General features: G+C 43.0%; 2 protein-coding genes across 5 annotated transcripts; one reads left to right on the plus strand and one right to left on the minus strand.

Moving 5' to 3' along the window:
• Positions 1-321: 321 nt before the first annotated feature.
• RAD1 (RAD1 checkpoint DNA exonuclease) lies at positions 322-5,365 on the plus strand. 4 transcript variants are annotated; one of them, XM_035100967.3, is made up of 6 exons: positions 322-602; positions 1,134-1,402; positions 1,846-1,954; positions 2,057-2,315; positions 2,711-2,809; positions 3,967-5,365. In XM_035100967.3, the coding sequence occupies exons 2-6, from the start codon at positions 1,205-1,207 to the stop codon at positions 4,148-4,150; spliced, it is 849 nt and encodes a 282-aa protein (XP_034956858.1). In that variant the 5' UTR covers positions 322-602; positions 1,134-1,204; the 3' UTR covers positions 4,151-5,365. The 4 variants fall into 4 exon arrangements, with proteins under 4 accessions (XP_034956858.1, XP_034956857.1, XP_034956860.1 ...); XM_035100966.3 differs by having other exon boundaries at positions 519-725; XM_035100969.3 differs by having other exon boundaries at positions 552-707.
• Positions 5,038-19,915, minus strand: TTC23L (tetratricopeptide repeat domain 23 like). Its single transcript, XM_088653190.1, has 10 exons — positions 19,777-19,915; positions 18,238-18,369; positions 16,172-16,295; positions 14,221-14,380; positions 12,968-13,099; positions 11,522-11,732; positions 8,083-8,229; positions 6,677-6,826; positions 5,694-5,776; positions 5,038-5,177 (listed from the first exon to the last, which is right to left on the minus strand). The coding sequence occupies exons 2-10, from the start codon at positions 18,346-18,348 to the stop codon at positions 5,096-5,098; spliced, it is 1,200 nt and encodes a 399-aa protein (XP_088509316.1). The 5' UTR covers positions 18,349-18,369; positions 19,777-19,915; the 3' UTR covers positions 5,038-5,095.
• Between the last annotated feature and the right edge of the window lie 83 nt (positions 19,916-19,998).

The following is a 19,998-nucleotide window of genomic DNA, read 5'->3' on the forward strand; positions in this document are numbered from 1 at the left end:
CTAAGAGAGATTAAAATAAGCATCTGGGCCAGGCTTTTCTAAACAGGAATAATAGAATCAAACAATTGTAGAACTGGAAGGAATCCCGAGGGTCCTCCAAGTCCAACCTCCTGCAATGCAGGATCAAACTCGCAGCTTTGCCGTTATCAGCACCACGCTCTAACAAGCAAGCACAGCGAAGGCGGCTGCTTCATACCAATAGGCACGAAACAAGACAAACTCCTTTCTTTTGCTGTTACGCTTTGTTTACAAAAGATTAAATGAGTCAGGAAGTGTCATATCCCTGTAATGAAGCGTGCTACTCTGCAGTTTCCAATCTCTATACTGCAACGGTGCAAAGGATGGAAGGTTCTCTCAATAGAGATGTCAGTGGACAGAGTGATCCCCTGACTTGTGCCCACGGCTGATGGCGAGTTCCGGTTTTTAAAAACTGGGCGTTCAGGCCGGTCGTCACATCTAACTACACTTCACTTGCCGGCGATTGGTTGAGTTGAGGACGGAAGCTGTGGTCACGATGTGTCGTAAAGCAGTCGGGTCTCACGTAGCTAATAGCCGATTGGCCGGTCTCTTGAGGCGGGATAGGACGGTTTCCGCCTTGTTAGGTATGTTGCGCTAGACCTGCAAGTGCAGTCTGCACCTGTTGGGTTTCTGCCTGTCGCGTTGAGAAATTGCACCAGTTGGGTTTCTGCCTGATGTGTTGCTCTTAAGTGCGTGTGACGTTGCGGGTAGGTAAGGAAGGGGATCTTTGTGCTTGCTGGGTGGGAGGATGAGGAAGACCCTGAGGATGCCTAAAGGGCATTAACGGTTTTGACGCAGCTGAATATCTTATCACAGGTAGACAACTTTAGTAAGATAGAGAGAGAATAACGTCAGGCAGTAGCATGATATGATGTGGTTTAGTTCCTCTGTACTGCAGCCAGAGGCATAATAGGGCTGAATTTAAATGTTACTTTTAGCTAAAATTGGATGTTGTCAAGCACAAATGTCAAACTGGGGGATTATTCAGCTGTGCTCTCTGGTGCAGCACAGAGAACCTACCCAAGTATATTAATGCAATTGTTACTTAATGATATTTAAGTTGCATCCACTAGAAGCATTTCAATTTACTCAAAATGTTATTTGGGCTTCTGCAGGTCTCCTTTGGGATTTGTTCTTGTTTCTGTCCTTGGAGGAGGAGGCATTGGGTGGGTGACAGATCCCAGCCATGCCCCTTTCAACCCAAGGGGAAACCCAAGGTGAAGAGCAGAATGTGCTGGTTGCAAGTCTTGACAATGTCAGAAACCTCTCCACCATCCTGAAAGCTGTTCATTTTAAAGATCACGCTACCTGCTTCGCAACTGCAAATGGACTCAAGGTCACAGTGGAAAATGCCAAGTCTCTGCAAGCCAATGCTTTTATTCAGGTTAGACGGCAAAGGTTTCTTTCCTTTTATTGTACTAATAGGCTTTAATTTAGCTGGAAGAAGTAAATAATCATGTTAGATAACTTATGACACTTCAAAAGGAGAAAGAAGTATTATGAAAGACTAAAATAATATTACTGTTATTTCTCAAGAGATATTTCTCTCTGTGTGAGAGAATATTTGAAAGCATGCAGTTGTCCCAATCTGGCAATGTATGTCTTCTACAAGTTAGCATCTCCTGCTTGATTCTTACTACTCTTATTTTATAATATAAAGCTCTATTCTCTTTAATTTTTGCCTTGCCGCACTGAATTGAATTAAAAGGACACCTCATGTTGCCAGTTTGTCAAGGCTTAGTTCAATTCAGTGGTAGGGGTTGTATTTTGTAACAGTGCAACATATTCATCTGTTTGTCTTCAGTTTTCTGCCTTTCTAATTTACAGGCAGGGGTTTTTCAAGAATTTACGGTACATGAAGAATCTGTGATGTTCAGAATCAATCTAGCTGTCCTTCTAGACTGCTTGACCATATTTGGGACAAGTTCTTTGCCAGGTATTGCCTGTGTGTGTGTGTGTTTAATGGGTTATGTAGACAAGTTGGACAGGTAATAAATTGAATAACTGTAATAAAGGCACCTTTCTTTCCTCATCGCAGGCACTCAGACAGCCCTCCGGATGTGCTATCGGGGTTATGGATACCCTTTGACGCTTTTCCTGGAGGACGGCGGTGTGGTGACTGTATGCAAAATCAACACTCAGGAACCAGAAGAGATCCTCGATTTTGATTTCTGCAGCACAAATGTTGTGAATAAGATCATCCTGCAGTCAGAGGGGCTCCGAGAGGCATTTTCCGAACTAGATATGTCCAGCGAAGTATTGCAGATTACAGTGTCTCTAGAAAAGTCTAATTTGAGGTACTAGGAATAACTATCCTAGTTTGATTGTCATGACTACATGTATTGTGACTGTGATTTCGAATGCACTACAAGTTTCTGGCATAAATATATCCCTCTTTAGGGCAGGGCCATAGCTCAGTGGTTAAGTACATATGCATTCACATTGCCTTACATATGAAAAGGATCTCAGAGTAGCAGGGGGGAGGAAGATTTAGAGTTAGAATGGACAGTACTGGCCAAATTGATTGACAGTTTCGTGGTACAAGACACGTGTCTTATGTGAGATCTAGGGATGGTCTTGGGATTTGAATTTGACTTTGATTTGGGAGACCTGTGTTCATGCCTGACATCTATCACAAACTTAACTGTGAGTTTGAGAGTAGCTAATGCATTTTCCTCATTTTCTCTTTCAGACTCTCCACTTTTGGGAATGCTGGAAGCACACATCTAGACTACCCTAAAGATTCAGACTTAATTGAAGCCTTTCACTGTAACCAAAGCCAGACAAACAGGTGAGCTGGAGTAGCCCATATAATAACCATTTGGTATGACTGGTCCTGTTCTTACCACTCAAGTTCAAATACCAATCACATGATGGTTGGTTATTTGCATTAACTAAGGTGCATGTACTCTGCCAGAAAGGTAATATAGTGGTACCTTGGTTTACGAACTTAATCTGTTCCGGAAGTCCATTCTTAAACCGAGGCGCGTTTTCCCTAATGAGGCCTCCTGCCGCTGATGCCCTTCTGTTCAGATTTGGTTCTTAAACCGAGGTAAAGTTCACAAACCGGGACACTACTTCTGGTTTTGCGGAGTTCATAAACCGAATTGTTCATAAACAGGACTGTTCTTAAACTGAGGTACCACTATACTGTTGCTTGAAGACAGATCACTCATGGGAAAACATCTCAAGTCAATATAGATAATTGACAGTGCCCTCTGTACTCGGTCATTAGGGATTTAACCCCAACTCAGGGAACTAGGTCAGCAAATCTGTTGATGGTGTAGTGTGAGGGGCAAATACACTTTTCTTGATTATAATAGAATTGATATTAGATATACAGTTAAACTAAAAAAAACTAATACACATGTACACAAAAGAAGGAAATGCATAAATATTGCATTTGAGTGAATTTGTTTCCAAATTGCTCATTATTTTCAATAAATAAGTTCTCTAGTTCCTTTGCCTTGCTCACTATTATAATATTAGTCACCTGTAACCATGTTGGCCAATTCCCATAACCTCCATCCATCCAGGAAGGGAGTGAATTCTACCCTGCTCCCCAATTATAACTAGTAACCGCACAATGCTGCTTTTAGCAGGTGTATTCCCGGTTCTATATCCATAAATAAAAATGCATCTTTAACAGACCTGGATAGGATTATCAATAGATCTACACAGACCATGTTTCCTCTGGGACAGTTTGTCTTATCATTATTTTGATAAAGAGATTTTTTTTATATGCTCTTAAGTATTTTAGAGATCTTACTCAAAAGGTGTTGCCTTTGTTGATTTAACATTAAATTCTCAAACTTCAAGCATTTTTAAACATTGCTGTTTCTGTAAGTTCATCTTTGTCAATAAGTTTGTGTATGATAATTGGCAGCAACCTATTAGCAACTATTTTGTCTTAATACTTCATCTTGTCTTCCTCCTACTTCTTTACAGATATAAGATTGCATTACTCAAGCCATCAACTAAAGCACTAGTTTTATCCTGCAAGGTGTCTATTCGAACAGATAACAGAGGCTTTCTCTCACTGCAATACATGATCAGGAACGAAGATGGACAGATCTGCTTTGTAGAGTTTTACTGTTGCCCTGATGAGGACATAACTGAAGCAGAGATTTAGCTGCGAAGTACAAACTGTTATTTTGTTCCCCCTTTATTAAAAGCCATATTGGATGCTCAGCTGTAAAACAACGAATGAAAGCTTGGACAACCAGTTGTGAGATTTTCTTACCTCTTTTTTAGAGGCAAGATCTATTGCGATGGATAGTTTGGCCTCTTGACATGTTTGGAAAGAGTCATTGTGTATGGTGAAGCTTTTTTTGGCAAGAAATACAGAACGACCATTCTGATGTCTTTCATTGGAAACAGTACTTATCACAGAGGAATGCAACTTTTCCTAATTGTTACACTAAGTATATTTTATGTGCCCTGTGGAAGTTGGGCAAGGGATCAGAAGTTGGCCATTTCTGGGAGGTAAACAGCTGCTTTCTCCAACGTGTGGCCTTTCAGACGTTGCTGGATTACAGCTCCCATTATCCCTGACCATTGACCTTGCTGGCTGGGGCTTACATTGGATGTGACCTAGAAACAAGGAGGGATACTTGACAATATTTCTGTCAATAGGCAATATTTCTGGATCTAGTACATGACTATACATTTGGGCTTTGATTTCCCTCCTATTCACATGTTACACATTAATTCATTGGGTGCCTAGTCACAACCTTACTTGATGTCAGGGAAACAATGTCCCCAGAAATCTGCAAAACTGTCCTTCATATATGCACGCCTTCACTGTTGTGGGCAGGAAGAAGGAACATCAAAAAATGCAGATATAGGACTACGCTTGGAGGACCTGGATAATTTTCTTGTGCTGGAGCTCTCTGAATGCCCATTCCATCTAAGAGCAGCACCAGGGCAAAGCATCTTTCCATGTACAATTAATATTCACAAATGGGCTACAGGCTATGACATAATCAGCTAATAACCTGATGGTTGCAGCCTTGCTTTTCTCGCGGTGCATTAGGGATATATTTCCTTGTTTCCAGTGACTCGTCTTGCAGTTTGTCTAGAGATCAGGGATTGAGCAGCATAGCAGTGTCTCTCTCTTCTGTTTCATGTTGTTGGTCCCTTCATGTACAGCAGGAACCCTGCAGAAAAGCAGGAGAAGTTTTTCCTTCTCCCAACAGTTTTTCATACCTAATGTAAAAATCATTTTTAGTTGAGGAAAAAACCCTTTCATTTGGCAAGACACAACTGCTGTCTTGCAAATTCTGAGCTGTCCAGGCTAAGCTGAAGAAAATAAAATATTTCTTCATAGGACAATTGTGCTACTAAACATGTGCTGTTAAGCTCTCATTTATTTACTTTATATTTATTGTTATGGTTGTAAGTTGTTTTTAATTGTTTTTAATAATAGGATTCAAATATGTTTTTAATATAAAGGCTGCTCTTGGAGCATATTTAAACAGAGGCTTGGACAAATCCACCCTCTGTGGCAAGTGTGGTTCCCTGATGAGTGGCCAGCCATCTTCTCAACTTTGAAGAGGCAAAGGTGGGCAGAGATCTCCTGGCAGTCACACGCTGAAACCCAGATTTGAAGCCTAGACCTTCTGTTGTTTGTGATTTTTCCCACATAGCACATCCTAACTCCTGATGAAACTTACATCTTCAGCATGTCCAGGAGCTCTCGTATCTTTTTCGATTTCCTGTGACGGGAGCCATAGATAGCAACCTGGATCTGCTCACACTACATGGATGTAAAGCGGAAGAGGCCATTATTTCCTTTTCGTTATTCTGTTCATCCCAGTATGTACAGCGGACAGCATTGTTTCCTAGTGTAGGTTAAAGTAAAACGATATGGGAAATGCACCTGGCTCTGACCTAAGTGTGGTTAAGAGGCTATCTTACTAACACAGTTGGTCTTCCTGTAGGACAAGGTGTGGTGGTGCCTCGTGGGCTGAGTTGAACATTAGAACCTAGGTGCAGGCTTGGGCCCTGGAATTTTACAACATGAATGGGGAACCTATGCTGCTCCAGCTGTTACTGAACTGTAACTCCCACCATCTTTGACCATTGGCTGTGCTGGTTGGGTCTGATATGAGTTGGAGCGCAACTATACCTGGAGGGTCACAGGTTCCCCATACCTGCTTTACAACAGATCCCCCCCCCGCCCTATATATATATATATATATATATATATATATATATATATATATGGCTCTTTAGCAGCTATTCAGTAACTCGGCAATGTATCAGTTCCATTGGATTCCATTGCCCAGCCCAGAATCTCTGGTGATCAGGGTAGTGATGGAATCTCTCAGAAATTAGCTCAGGGAGCTGGTTCCTATGTAAGGGTTTATGGACAGCCTCCCCCAACTTGGGGCTTCCAAATGTCAATGGACTCCAAAAATCTATACCAGAACTGGCCAATGATCATGGGTGATAGGAGTTGTAGTCCAACAACAGCTAGAAAGCACCCAGTTGTGGGAGGCTTACTTAGGAGATCATTTTAATTGTTTGGGCCCTATCCCTTGAAAATATAGTATCTACCTTCTATAGGGAATTCCCACCCCTTTATTTAATAGAAAAAGAGCTGCCTTCATTTAAACTTGCAGCGTGATTACACAAAAACGTGGTAATTGATTACCTTACAGAGCAGCTGAAAAGCCTCCTTTATCTTCATCTCTGCTAGGCAGATGCAGCCCATAATATACAATCTTTCAATCGCTTGTTCATTAAAATCACTGCAGGGATCAGGCTGAGATATAAATGACTCTTTGAGTAAGTCGTAGGCTTGCTGAATAAGAAAAAGAATCCATTGCAATGTCTTAATTGCTATATAACAAGAATATATCAATTATCTCTGGGGGATGCCATGTTGTGTTAGGGGTGTACTGTATACACACACACACACACACACACACACACACACACACACACGTGTTAAGGAGAAATGATCTGGAAATTCAGCCCTGTTGATTTACTGCTGGATCTCAGCAATAGAAATTCAGCAAGGCTGCAGTCTTATACCCAGTTACCACCATTGAACTCAGTGTGACTGAGTAAACAAGCATAGGATTGCACTGTTGGTTCTGTTTTCTTATGAGGCAAGCTTTGGTCTTATTGGATTGACCTATAAAGACACGGGGACCTTATACTGTCATAGTGTTGAATTACTTAAAATCAGATTTATATGCAAGACCAAGCTGTCATAGAAATACGAAACAACTAGGTACTAAAACTTTGGCTAACATTTGCTGCCTTACATTCTCCTCTGCCTTGTTCCCATCTATGCTGTCTCTCTCACACACAAACCCTGAAAAGAGAGTGATGTCTGTGGAATGTATCTTGCCACCCCATAGACACCTAAAATAAGTTTATCATCAGCCAAAAAGGCAGCAGCACAACATTTCAATTCACTTCAGGCATCCGAAAATCCCATGCTGTCCCTACTTGGCACCAGGAAAGTAGCAGGCAGGGATGAGGATATGATGGAGAGGACTATTTGAAGTTTAGTTCAAACATAAGGGAGAGCAGGAGGGGCCTGGAGTTTGCAGATACCTAGATACCCCATTGTGGTGAAAATTAGTGTTTTTTTCTAATTGATTTATAGCAGTTATTTCTAAATTTTCACCCATAAATTACCATCTTTTTTTGTAAAGCGCTTTGAGACATTTTAGAACCAAGCGGTGTATAAATTTTATGAAATAAACGAATAAACATGCTATTTTTATGTAAATCAATGTCCTCTTTTACTGTTGGTGTGTTTCCTCTTTTCTAGCAATGCATAAGTGGCCACCCTAGATAGGGAAACGGTGTCACTCCAGAAATCGCTGGACTCCCGTCAGCCCCAGCTAGAACAGCTGATAGCACCAGGGATGATGGGAGTTTCAGGCTGAACGATATCTGGAGGAACACAGGTTTCCCATCCCTGGTCTAGGCAATCCACACTCCCCTGCAAGCTGGTAATGGTATCAGCTGAACACACCCACCCTTATGTGCCCTTTTTCAGCTGGAAGGCTTACGCCTGTGTCCCATTGGAACTGCTGTTACCTTTCTTTTCCCTACTTGCCCAAGCCATTTACTGAAGTCTTCCAGGGCACTGATTGTCCGAGAATGGTTCATCCCCAGTGCTGACTTGTAGGCCTCAAGACTCTCACGGAAGTACATTTCAGCAGCTTCTAGAAAAACGATCAGTATAATATGTTACGGACAAAAGTCCAGTAGCTGGGGTGATGAGTCAATACTCTTTTACCAGGGAGGTAAAAGAGAGGATTTATTCAGAGTACAGTAAGAAGCCCACCTAGCAGTTCGAAAGCACGTCAAAAGTGCTAGTAGATAAATGGCATTTCCGTGCGCTGCTCGTGGCGGCTTAGTCATGCCGGCCACATGACCTGGTGTCTGCGGACAAACGCCAGCTCCCTCGGAGTCATCCGTGACTGGACCTAACGGTCAGGGGTACCTTTACCTTTACCTTTAAGAAGGTACAGGAGAATCGTGTTCCAAATCCTGCACATCTTTTCACAGCGTGCCTCAACATTTCATACAGTTTAATTGCATGGGTTAATAAACAATGATTCTATTGGCAATCAGCATTTAGTGTAAGCAGTCCCTGTGGCAACCTACTACTTTTTTTGGCCTTCTCTCATCTTGCAGAGCCAGCAGTTACAGCTTCTTGGTAAACGGGTTAAGGGGTGACGGGACACCTTGTCAGTTTTAGCTTAGTTTGCTGGTCAGTACATTTTGGGGAGAGGTGCAAAGGGCAAGATCTAAACGTGTACAAGATGGGGGTGGTGTCAGGATGTTAGCAGCTTTTTGCCAGTTTCCCACCTATTCATTGTAGTGTTATTTTGAGGTAGAAAAGTTACATAGAAGGCTAACGTTATGTCTTGATTTGACCTAATGCCTATTAGAGACAAAATGGTTCTTAGTACATGTTCCCATCAAGTGAAATGCGCCTTTTTAATGAATAAGCATATGATTTGTTCCATCTTGGTTCATTCATCCTAAAGGACTAACCATTTAAGAACCAGCTCAGGGAGCTGTTTCAAGCTATTAAAAGAACTTGTGGGCTATACGTTGGGTTGTTTCTTATCTCCTAAGCAGCAGCAAACTAAATTCTAGCTACATTCCTTTCAGCATGAGCCATAAAACAGCTTATAAGCGTAAGAGGAGTTCCAACTCTCAGTGGTAGAGCATATGCTTTGTGTGTTGAAGGAACTGGATTAAATTATCGTCAACCCTAGTTAAATTAATTCAAGTAGGAGATTTGGGAAAGAGTGGGGCAGGAAGGTCTAGCGTCCAGGGTCCCACTCAGTAGAGTGAAGAAGAGGGTCCCTAAAGTCAGAAGAGCTGGTTTAGGACATGGGTGAAGTACCATAAGTGAAGAAAAATGTATTCTCAGCTAAAGAGGGGAGGCTGAAAAATCATTAAGTCCAGAGTCGAAACCATCTGTGCTCCAGCTACGGTAGAAAAGGCAGCTGTGGACTGGGTGATGAATTGGTCTCTAGTACAAGGCAGCTCTTGATGGCAGTGGGGTTGGAAAAGGAACATCGTAGATAAGAACATAAGATCAACCCTGTTGGGTCCTACTCACAATCCTAAACTCAGGGTCCCGGATCTAGCCCATGCTCTGTATCTCTCCCAATAGCATAGCTAGGGATGGAGAGCATGGATGCAGCCCCACATAAGAGGCAAGCTGTTTACTGCAATCAACAACAACAACAAAATCCTGGAAAACCACTCCTGCATTGCCCAGCATGCAAAGCTGTCAAATTCTGACTCTAGTATGCTAGAGGCAGTGTGGTGTAGTGGTTAGAATGTTTGGCTAGGATCTGGGAGACCAGGATTCAAATCTCCACTAAGCCATAACTAGGGCTGCCATACATTCTGATTTTCCCAGACACAGCCGGGAAACAGGCTTGAAAACAGCGTCCAGAAAGATTTTCTCTGAATCGGCAAAATATCCAGGAAATCCTGTATGTATGGCAAGTAGAGTGGTTTGTTTGTTTTTAACAACTTTGTCCGGATTTTCACTTTTGGGAGTATGGCAACCCTAGCCATGAAGCTCACTTGGGGTTGTCACTGTCTTTCAATCTGACCTTCCGAGAAAGATTTTTGAGAGGATAACATGGGGTGAGGGAGAATCATGTATGCCTTAGAGCAGGCATAGGCAACCTTGGCTCTCCAGATGTTTTGGAACTACAACTCCCATGATCCCTGAACACTGACCCTGTTAGCTAGGGATCATGGGAGTTGTAATTCCAAAACATCTGGAGAGCCAAGGTTGCCTATGCCTGCCTTAGAGGAAAGGTGGGATATAAATATAATAATAAATTTAAAAAAATAAAGAGAGTATGGCCCTGGTAGCCATGTCATCAAATCCAGTCTTGTCAGCAGCTTACCCCTCTCCCCAAAAGCAAATATTTTCTAGTGCTTGAAAATGTAAGGACCACCACATGCGCTAAAATGAAAGCATCATCACTGTAGCATTTCTGTGTACAGCATTTGTTCAGGCATTCATTCAATATTCATTCATTTAACGTTCAGACATGCAAGCACTAAGTTGCTGTTTACTGTGGGCAATAAAGCCAAGAAAAAATAAAATGGAGAAAAATGAATTGGAAATTGCTAAAGATAAAAGAGAAATGAACTGCAGATACAGGGAACTCGAGGAAGTCCCTTTATACAATGTTAAAGGAAAAGGATTGTGTATTTGGATTTTTGTGTTTTCTTTTTATTGTTATGTTATTGTGTTTTATTGTGAATTATTGCCACATTGCAATCACAGAATTACTCCGTTTGAAAGCAGACAGTGTTTCCAATGGCCGACCATGACAGCTGAAGTGGTCCCATGATCTCAAAGCAGTCTTCCCCAACCTGGTGCCTTCCAGATGATTTGGACTCCAATTCCCATCAGCCCCAGCAAGCATAGCCAATGGTCAAGGATGGTGGGAACTGCAGTCCAAAACACCTGGAGGGCACCAGGTTGCAGAGAACTGCCATAAGGTAATTGCAGGGTATCTGCAGGGTAATTCCATTTTAAGAAATTGGAAGTGTTTGGATGCTGAGCCCCATTTGGGCAACCTGCATCCATAAGAAGAGCCTGCTGGATCAGGCCAATGGGCCATTTAATCCAGCATCCTGTTCTCATAGTGGCCAACCAGGTGCTTGTGGGAAACCCTCAAGCAGAACTTGAACTCAGATGCTGTCAATAACAGAGGGGATTATTATAAATATATGAATACGTATGATGGTGCAATAGTAGTTTTTACAACGCAACCCTTTACCTGTCTTCGCAAATGAATGCACACCTTATATTTTATGTAAACTCACTGAGAGGTTTTGAGGATTAAGCAGTACATAAATCTTATTAAATAAAAAAAATAAAAATAAAGGTAAGCCTTTGCTTACTCCCAGTGAAGTGGGTATAAGATTGAGGTTTAATACACATGTCACCTGGTAGCTCTATAAAGTCAAAAGCACAAACTCAGTTTACATGCTGGACTGTTATTAGGTTCCTTGCCTGTAATAAATATCCCATGGATTTTTCATGGTTTCCCTTTGCTTGCTCAGTTTGGGCTATCTTCTGATAGAGGTTTATCAGTTCTGGAGACATCTCTCCTTCGGTTGAAATTACAGCATCAATTGCCTTCTCAAAATACCTGGCTGCCAACTCTAACTTGTTTTGCTGCAAACTTGCCCTAGAAGGCAGAACAGAGTAATTAGATCTAAAAGTCCATAATTTTTTAAAAGTGAAAATATAAAATATTTGTTTGTTTAGTGTTCTTGTATACCGCTTTTCATAAAAAAGCAATTTTAAAAAGGAAATATCAGTAAGAGGTACAAAAACAACAAAAACACAATTTAAAAACAACCGTATAATACTGTAGATGTAACAATATGTGACTTTCTTTGTACTTGAGAGTATGAATCAAATTCTGCTCTCAGAATACAACTTTCTACTCTCGGAAAACAGTTTTCTAGTGGCAAATTCTATCAATGAAAAGCACCTGTAGGCAGCAGCAATAATAGTGCTGACCACCAGACGGCAGTGTACTATGTGCACATGCATGTGTGTTACCATCTAAAAGAGGTGCCACTGCCCTCCTTTGCTGCTAAAGGATCAGGTTGGTGCCTTCATCATGGGCAAGTGGTTAGACATGTGGGGGCAAAGTCTGGATTTTGGCCCGGGCAGCAGGACCTGGATTATTGACTGCAGGAAACCACATATAAGACTGCAAAGCCCTTTAGATGCCAGGAACATCCCCATCTAGGGAGTGAAGAGAAGTCCCAGCACACATGCACATTCATTAGCAGTGCAAAGCCAAACACATGCCCTCTGAGTTCAAGAGAACTTGTTACCCCAGCGTTTCTCAACCGCTGTTCCGCGGCACACTAGTGTGCCGCGAGACGCTGGCTGGTGTGCCGCGACGTGCGGCGACGAGAAGGGCGATTTGCATTGTCACGTGCCTGGCGGCCGCCAATATCCAGCGCTAACCCACCGGAAAGCAATATTTCTCCTCCTCTTTCCCAAAGCTCAGTGCAAACGACTGGAGGGTGGTTTTAGACAAACTTAAAGAAGCTGGCTGGATGAGCTCAGCCTGAAACTTGCTGAGCAAAGGATTGTGCTGGCAGAGAAATCAGCGGCTTGTGAAGCCTTATTACAGGAGATTGCAACCAACACAGCAATTGGCAAGTGTTTCTTACAGTCATAATTATATAGTCAATATAGGGCGGCACAGAGTTAATTTTTTTAACTTTTTAAATGGTGGTGTGCCTCGTGATTTTTTTCATGGAACAAGTGTGCCGTGGCCCAAAAAAGGTCGAGAAACACTGTGTTACCCTGTAACTAAGTATAGGATTGCAGCCTAGATATGTGATTTAAGTCGTTCAGTAAATAGCTGTACCCTTATCAGGCCATTGGTCTTTCGTTTACCTGCCCAGTGCTGCAAGAAGGTCTCTCTCAGATACTTTAAGTTCAGGAGTCTGGGTCCCTCTCCAATCCATCCCTCTCAGTTCTTCCATAATCCTTTCAGCTTTCTGCAGATTGCAGTAGGATTCTTTGCCAGTAGAAAAGTCAAGGAAAAGCAGTGAAGCTACTCAACTTTTTTTTTTTAATCCATTAAAATCAACACAAACAAAAAGCTGCAACATTGTCTGGAACAGGAGCAGAGAACCTTTTTGGCTCTGCAGGGCAGATTCTTATCAGATCCTAGGCTTGTGTGGGCCAAATATGACAGGTAGGTGAGGCTCCCTGGAGTCTGGAGCATCATCAGTTACCTTACCTGGACTTGGGGCATTTTTCTGCTTGTGTAGTGATGGGACAAGGCAGCTACTGAACTCTAATGGCAGCACTATTCAAGAAATCCAGAGACTAAGCTAGCTCATTGCAGGGCCTTGAACGGCTACGTGTTCATCACAAATGCCAGTTGGATTGACTTCATGGATACTGGCAATGAACTCTGCGTGACGTGCTTCTTGTGAGCCTCCTGAGAATGTTCTCTTTAGATGTCCAGAGAGCTGCCACCAGACATTGTGATGCCTGAAGTAGAAAATCTAAGTGTCACCCATTCTAAATCACGGACATGAGGCACAAGCCCCATTCAAATACATGGGAGCTGCACAGGAGCAGCAATGTACTCTTGCACAGTTCTGGTTGGTTTCAATGGTCAGAATGTTCAGAAGAATGTTCAGAAGAAATGTTCAGAAGAAATGTTCAGAAGAATGTCTGCCACATTCATTCCCCGCTTGTTGGCCACATAGCTACTAAGTTTCTAAATCAACACCAGGTCTCCCAGCATACAGCTTCACTTGCCAGTTGCATTGATCCAGTCTCAGCCTCTACATAAGTCATACCCTCTTAGATGTCTGGCTCTTGACCCCACCAAGAAATGAGTGTACGGAGAGCCTGCACCCATGTTGGACTGTAGTGACAGTGTATGAACACAAAGCTCAGAGGGGATTTTTAAAAGAGATTCCTATTTATTTGCTAAACTTAATATGCCTCATTTGTATCTCTGCCTTCTTATAAGGTGCTCATAGCAGTGTTTTAGTCTCACAACAACCCTGCAAGGTAGACCAAGAGGCTGACTTTTCTATGCACTTCTGGTGAGCTTCATAGCTGAACAGAGTTGCTTCGGTATTTTGCCTCCGAATCCCCTTGTTCTGATCGTTGCACTGCAAGGATATTTTTTCTGCATCAAATATGATGCACCCAAAGTATAGTAGATTGTCACAAGCATGCTCAGAAACTCTCCTTTTTCTTCTGAAGATGCTGGAGGGGCGCCTCCACCTGCAAATGTGGTGCATTTGGCTGAATTTGCATGGTGCATAGCCTGAATGGGAAGACCTGAGGAAAATAAAAAGATGACTTTAACCACATAGAATGACGTGTTCACTAATCTGCACTACATACAAACACTTCAAGCAAAAATGTTCTCATAAACCAGGGACAGAGAACCTAGATGTTTAGTTTCATTCAGGTTCGTGGGAGTTATAGTTTGACAATGTCTGAATGGCCACAGTTGCCCTATCCCCACCAGAAACAATTAATGGACTTGAGAAAAGAAACCTGGTTGCTAAAAGCTTTTGTGCCATTGTGTATGCAGCTGCAACTGAAAATTTATATATGGGAAGAAAGGAAAACATGCCAATGCAAGCCCTAAATTGGGAATTATAAATAAATGCACATTTCCAACTCTGTCTCCACCAAGAAATGATCAATGATATCAACTATCAGTCATAAAAATTGAAGAAAAGAACAGCAGCTACAAAATGAGTGCTCCATGATAACTAAAACTGTGGTCCCATCTCGCCTTGGAGGCAGATCATCTCATTGTCCTATGAATACACGTATCAGCTCCTTCAAAACCTCTATTTTTGTAAACTGCTTTGAGGTTACCATGCTATTACAATCCAGTGGTGTACAAATTTTATGAAATGAATGAATGAATGAATGAATGAATGAATAAAGCAAAGTGGTAGATGAAGAGGGTGACAGACCTATAGCTGCAAATTTGCACTTGTGAAAGTGGCAAAGCATCTTGTGGCACCTTAAAGACTGCCTGATTTATTATGGATTGAGAAAAGTTGTTCTCTGTTGCTCATGACCCTGAAACTTACGGGCATCCATTGAAGATGAATGTTAAAAGGTTCGTGACTGTCAAAAGAAATAACTTCTTCACACAGAGCATAGCTGAACTATAGGAAGTGCTGCTGCCAACCTGAATGGCTTCAAAAGAGGATTAGGCAAATTCATTGAGGATAAGGCTATCCAAAGCTACTAGTCACAATGGCTGTGTTCCATCTCCACTGTCAGAAGGAGCAGAATAATAATAAATGCCAGTTGCTGGAAACCACAGGAGGGTAGATTGCTCTTGCACTCAGGTCATTCCCACAGGTATCTGCTTGGCCACTAGACTAGATGTCCCATGGGCCTGATCCAGAAGACTCTTCTGCTCTTACTGTGCCACAAGAAGTCTGTTAGTCTGTTGACATGTTAAAGACTCCCTGTTGCTTTTGCAGCAGCAGATCAACACATCCTTCTGTAGTTTGTGATGAAATAATTAAGTGACCAGCAGCTGGAATCATATCCTTAGAGTCCCCCCCCCTTTTTTGGGAAAATTATTTTCATTTGATTTTACAAATTCATTCACACTCAAAATCACAAATAATAAAGATTACACAAGATAGTCCCAAATTTCTAGACTTCCCTTCTCCCCGCCATGGGTTCTTTAGTTAACCTTTTCAACTGCATACTATAAATCAGGCATCCCCAAACTTCGGCCCTCCAGATGTTTTGGACTACAATTCCCATCATCCCTGACCACTGGTCCTGTTAGCTAGGGATCATGGGAGTTGTAGGCCAAAACATCTGGAGGGCCGCAGTTTGGGGATGCCTGCTATAAATCCTCCTAATTTTTCAGTCCTCCATTGTATCCAAAAAAATTAGTCTGTATCCTTTTTTCGGAAACAGTGTAATGTATGCCTCTTTCCAAGATTCTGGCAATTTCCCTGTGCTTAGTATTCCATTCATTACACCCTTAAGTGGCCGTGCCAGAAAATCTTGTATATCCTTAGTGTTTTCCTTACCCAAACTGACATGTGTATCTTATCATTATTACATACTAGCTTTTTTTACCTTGAAGGGTTAGGTAACCATGAGCAAGATTAGCCAGTGCCTCTGCCAACTTCCAGTGCCCATTTCCATAGACAATTCTTGCCAGAGCTGTACATTGAACCAGTTCCCTGCATGCTTTATGTGCCTGGAGAAAACACACACACAAGATTTGCTGTAAAAAAGGAAGAAATTTCCCAATCTGCCTGCTTCTTGCTTCCACATCTCAGGGCCGTTCCCTGGCACCTCCAATTAAATAATAATGATTAGGTAGCTGGCGAGGTAAAAGAACTGTGCCAGAGACCATTAGGCACAGAGGATGAAACCTTTTTCAACTTGAGGTCCGCTTTTTCTTCTAGGCACATGTTCCAGGGGCCACATGGCGCTGGTAGGCAAGGCCAGAGGCAAAAGTGGGCAGAGTGAAGAATATTAGTATTTTACAAGTGCTGCATCATGCCCACACTGCATCCATAAGTACGTGATCATTTAGTACAGCAGCACCGACACTTTGGAACTCCCTGCCTATTGATATCAGGCAGGCACCTTCTTTTTGGTGCCTGCTGAAGACGTTCTTATTTAAACAATCCCACCCAGTCATTTAGAAAGCTTGTATGAGTTTCAACTTGCTGTAGTCTGTTCTACTGCGGTTTTAACTTTCTGTATGCTTTAAAATAAAAATTGTAAATAAAAAATAGTTATAATTTAATTTACAAAAAATAAAAAGCAATCAGTTTTTCCCCCTGATATATAAATTTTATGAAACAAATAACTACTGTACATTACATTTGTACTGTAATAGTTACGCACACTCACACTTCCTTCTCTACCCTCCGTCCAGGCAATCAACTCAAGCAGTTTTATCAGAGTTCAAGGACATTCTGTAGCCATGCACACACTCAAGGTGGGTGCAAAGGAGGGCTGGTGAGCGGCATGGCCTGAGGAGAAGGGGTGTGCCTGGGAAGAGTCCTGGAGGCCACATATAGGGGCCTAAGGGCCACATTCAGTCCTCCCTGCCCTAGAAAGCCACTGCTGCATGGAGTAGCCTAGGGCTGGGGAATGCGTGACCGCCACCCCCTCCCCAGACACTGCTGGATTCACTGGCGGAGGAAGAGGAGTGCAGGGTGAGCGCACCGCCCCCGGCAGCGCGATTCCGGTGGGGTGCCATCACAGCTGCCCCCCTCTGCACTGGGCGCTCCCTGCCCCTGTGGGCGGCGCTACACCACATCCCCGGGACGCGTGCCAGCCCTGCTCCCACTTGCTCTCCATCCCCTGGTGCCGGAGCATGAAGCTCTGCCACTTCTCTAGATTACAGCTTCCATCAGCCCCTGCCAGCATGGCCAATAGCCAGGTAGATGATATGAGTTGTAGTCCAGCAGCATCTGGCGGAGAGGGAACCCCTAGAGCAGGAAACACTGGGCTAGATGGACAAATATACTGACCTAGAAAAGGCAGCTTCTCTGAATTTGTGTTTCCCTTCTTTATAGATGCAGATAACCCTTAACAGGGTTATTACATATTTTACATGGCTGTTTATTTGTATATATTTTAATTTTTTATATATGGATGTTTTATGATGGCCTATATTTGTAACACCAAATAAAGGTTTGGCAAAGTAAGCTAAAATATACGGTAGATATATAGATACAGGCAGTGCTTTTTTTTTCTGGGGGTACGCATACCCCTAAACATTTTGTGAATCTAAGTTTGGCCTCATTGAGGGGCAGTATTTCAATATGAGTAGGAAAATGAGAGTACCCCTGAATATTTTTTCTTAGAAAAAAAGCACTGGATCCAGATATAATGTTATAGCATCAAGCACACACAGAGAAAAGTCTCTGGAGCATCTGAAGCCTGCTTTCATGTCCATATATTGCAGGTTTATCCTACCCTTCCTTCTAAGAAGCTCAGGTCAGCATACAGGATTCTCCCCTCTCTTTCTTTTATCCCACAACAACCCTGTGAGGTCGGTTAGACTGAGAGATTGTGGCTAGCTGCAGTCACCCAATCCGCCACCATTAATCCTATATGCACCCATTAATTTCCAATAGTATTCAGGCATGAAAGGAAACAAAAGGAGAAGATTACAGTACCTCTTTTTCTTCGACAAACCTTTCTGCCCTTTCTTGCGCTTGCATTAACTTGGTTGCTGGTGTATCCAGCAGCTTGGACCACATTTCATTTTCTTCACGGTCGCTGCTCATTTCATCTGAGCACAGCTTTTCCTTTGAGTTTAAAAAGGTTATAAAGTAGGTGTCAGCAGCTGGCAGCCTTGGGATCAAACCTGGCCCTCTTCCGGGGGGGGGGGGCACTGCCTTGGATCCATGGCTGGTACTCTGAAGGATGGCTGTGAACATGAGGCTTTGTCTCTTAGGGAGAGCTTATCATGCAGTGGATACCCACATTTTATAAACAGCACTACAGAAAACAGAACTAGCTGCTGTAAAGCGGGTGGTAAAGCCAGCATCAGCAAAAATATTAACAACAATTCCCTTCCTTGGTTACCATTAAAACACAGAACTAGGATTTAGGTAAAGGTAAAGGTAAAGGGGCCCCTGACCATCAGGTCCAGTCGTGTCTGACTCTGGGTTTGCGGCGCTCATCTCGCTCTATAGGCCGAGGGAGCCGGCGTTTGTCCGCAGACAGCTTCCGGGTCATGTGGCCAGCATGACAAAGCTGCTTCTGGCAAACCAGAGCAGCGCACAGAAACACCATTTACCTTCCTGCCAGAGCGGTCCCTACTTATCTACTTGCACTTTGATGTGCTTTCGAACTGCTAGGTGGGCAGGAGCTGGGACCGAGCAACGGGAGCTCACCCCGTTGCAGGGATTCGAACCGCCGACCTTCTGATCAACAAGCCCTAGGCTCTGTGGTTTAACCCACAGTGCCACCTGGGTCCCGTTTAGGCAAGCAGTAAAAAATTGCTATATTTGGCAACTTATCGCTTCAAAGGGATTGAGAAGTGTGTCCTAATCTGTTGTTGGCATCCATCTGTCTCGAGAGGCAATGGAGTACACTTCTAGAGGGGAGTCAAACCACTGGAGAATCACAGCGCCTGCTGTGGCTCCAGAGACTGGTAACTCATAACTGCTACATCCCATGTTGTTTTCGCTGCATTAGCAGCACTGAAATTACTTCCCTGGACACCAGCTTGTATGGAGGACTTGGGCTGCCCAGACGACAAACCCCCTCTCAGCCTCGCCGATATGTATTACTATTACTATTACTATTATTTTGCAGTTAGCAATGGCACGCTGGAAATTGCTGGAGCTGTTCACAACCTGCCGCGTGACACTGACTGCACAGAGTTTGCATTACGTGCAAGGGCGATGACTTGCAAATGAGAGGGTTGTGTAGCTTTGAGGTAAAGCTGCTTTTAACAAACAGGCAGGATGTGGCGCAATGTTATGTACACTGTTATTTCTCTCTCCCCCCCCCCAAACCTCCAATTCTCCCCTCTCAGCAGCTTTGCTTATTTTCCTCACCTTCCTCCCCCTAAAATACGCCTGACTAAATACATCACAGGTCTAAAGGGTTTTTTGTAATACCCTCGGAGCTGACAGGTGAAACAAAATAAATCCAAAATGGTTCACGGCAGCAAAGGTATCAGCTAGCCGAGAGCCATTGCCTACCTCAGAACAAGGCAGTGGACCTGGAACTCGGTGGAAAGGAACTTCCCAACCTTGCACTTGATTTTGCCTCGCAGGTTTACATTAACCACACATAGAAATATAGCATTAGGAACCAAGCCCTTTTGGGTGGAGACCTTAGTTCCTTTTCTGTAAGGGATTGTTTGGTCTCCGTGTGAAAGCAAAGTCTCTCCCCAAGCTGTCACTAGGGCGACAGTGTGTTGC

The sequence above is a fragment of the Zootoca vivipara genome, chromosome 10 (assembly GCF_965207765.1).
Source record: "Zootoca vivipara chromosome 10, rZooViv2.hap1.1, whole genome shotgun sequence".
NCBI lineage: Eukaryota > Metazoa > Chordata > Lepidosauria > Squamata > Lacertidae > Zootoca > Zootoca vivipara.

Bases quoted from the DNA above. Each gene is read 5' to 3' on its own strand.
- TTC23L (XM_088653190.1), bottom strand. From the start codon at position 18,348: ATGAGCAGCGACCGTGAAGAAAATGAAATGTGGTCCAAGCTGCTGGAT. The intron at 11,733-12,967 runs GTAAACGAAAGA...TCTGCCTTCTAG, and splicing joins CTTCTTGCAGCACTGGGCAG to GGCAAGTTTGCAGCAAAACA. The intron at 8,230-11,521 runs TGAGTTTGTGCT...CCGTAACATATT, and splicing joins TAACAGTCCAGCATGTAAAC to ATACTGATCGTTTTTCTAGA.
- RAD1 (XM_035100967.3), top strand. From the start codon at position 1,205: ATGCCCCTTTCAACCCAAGGGGAAACCCAAGGTGAAGAGCAGAATGTG. The intron at 1,403-1,845 runs GTTAGACGGCAA...TCTAATTTACAG, and splicing joins AAGCCAATGCTTTTATTCAG to GCAGGGGTTTTTCAAGAATT. The intron at 2,810-3,966 runs GTGAGCTGGAGT...ACTTCTTTACAG, and splicing joins AACCAAAGCCAGACAAACAG to ATATAAGATTGCATTACTCA.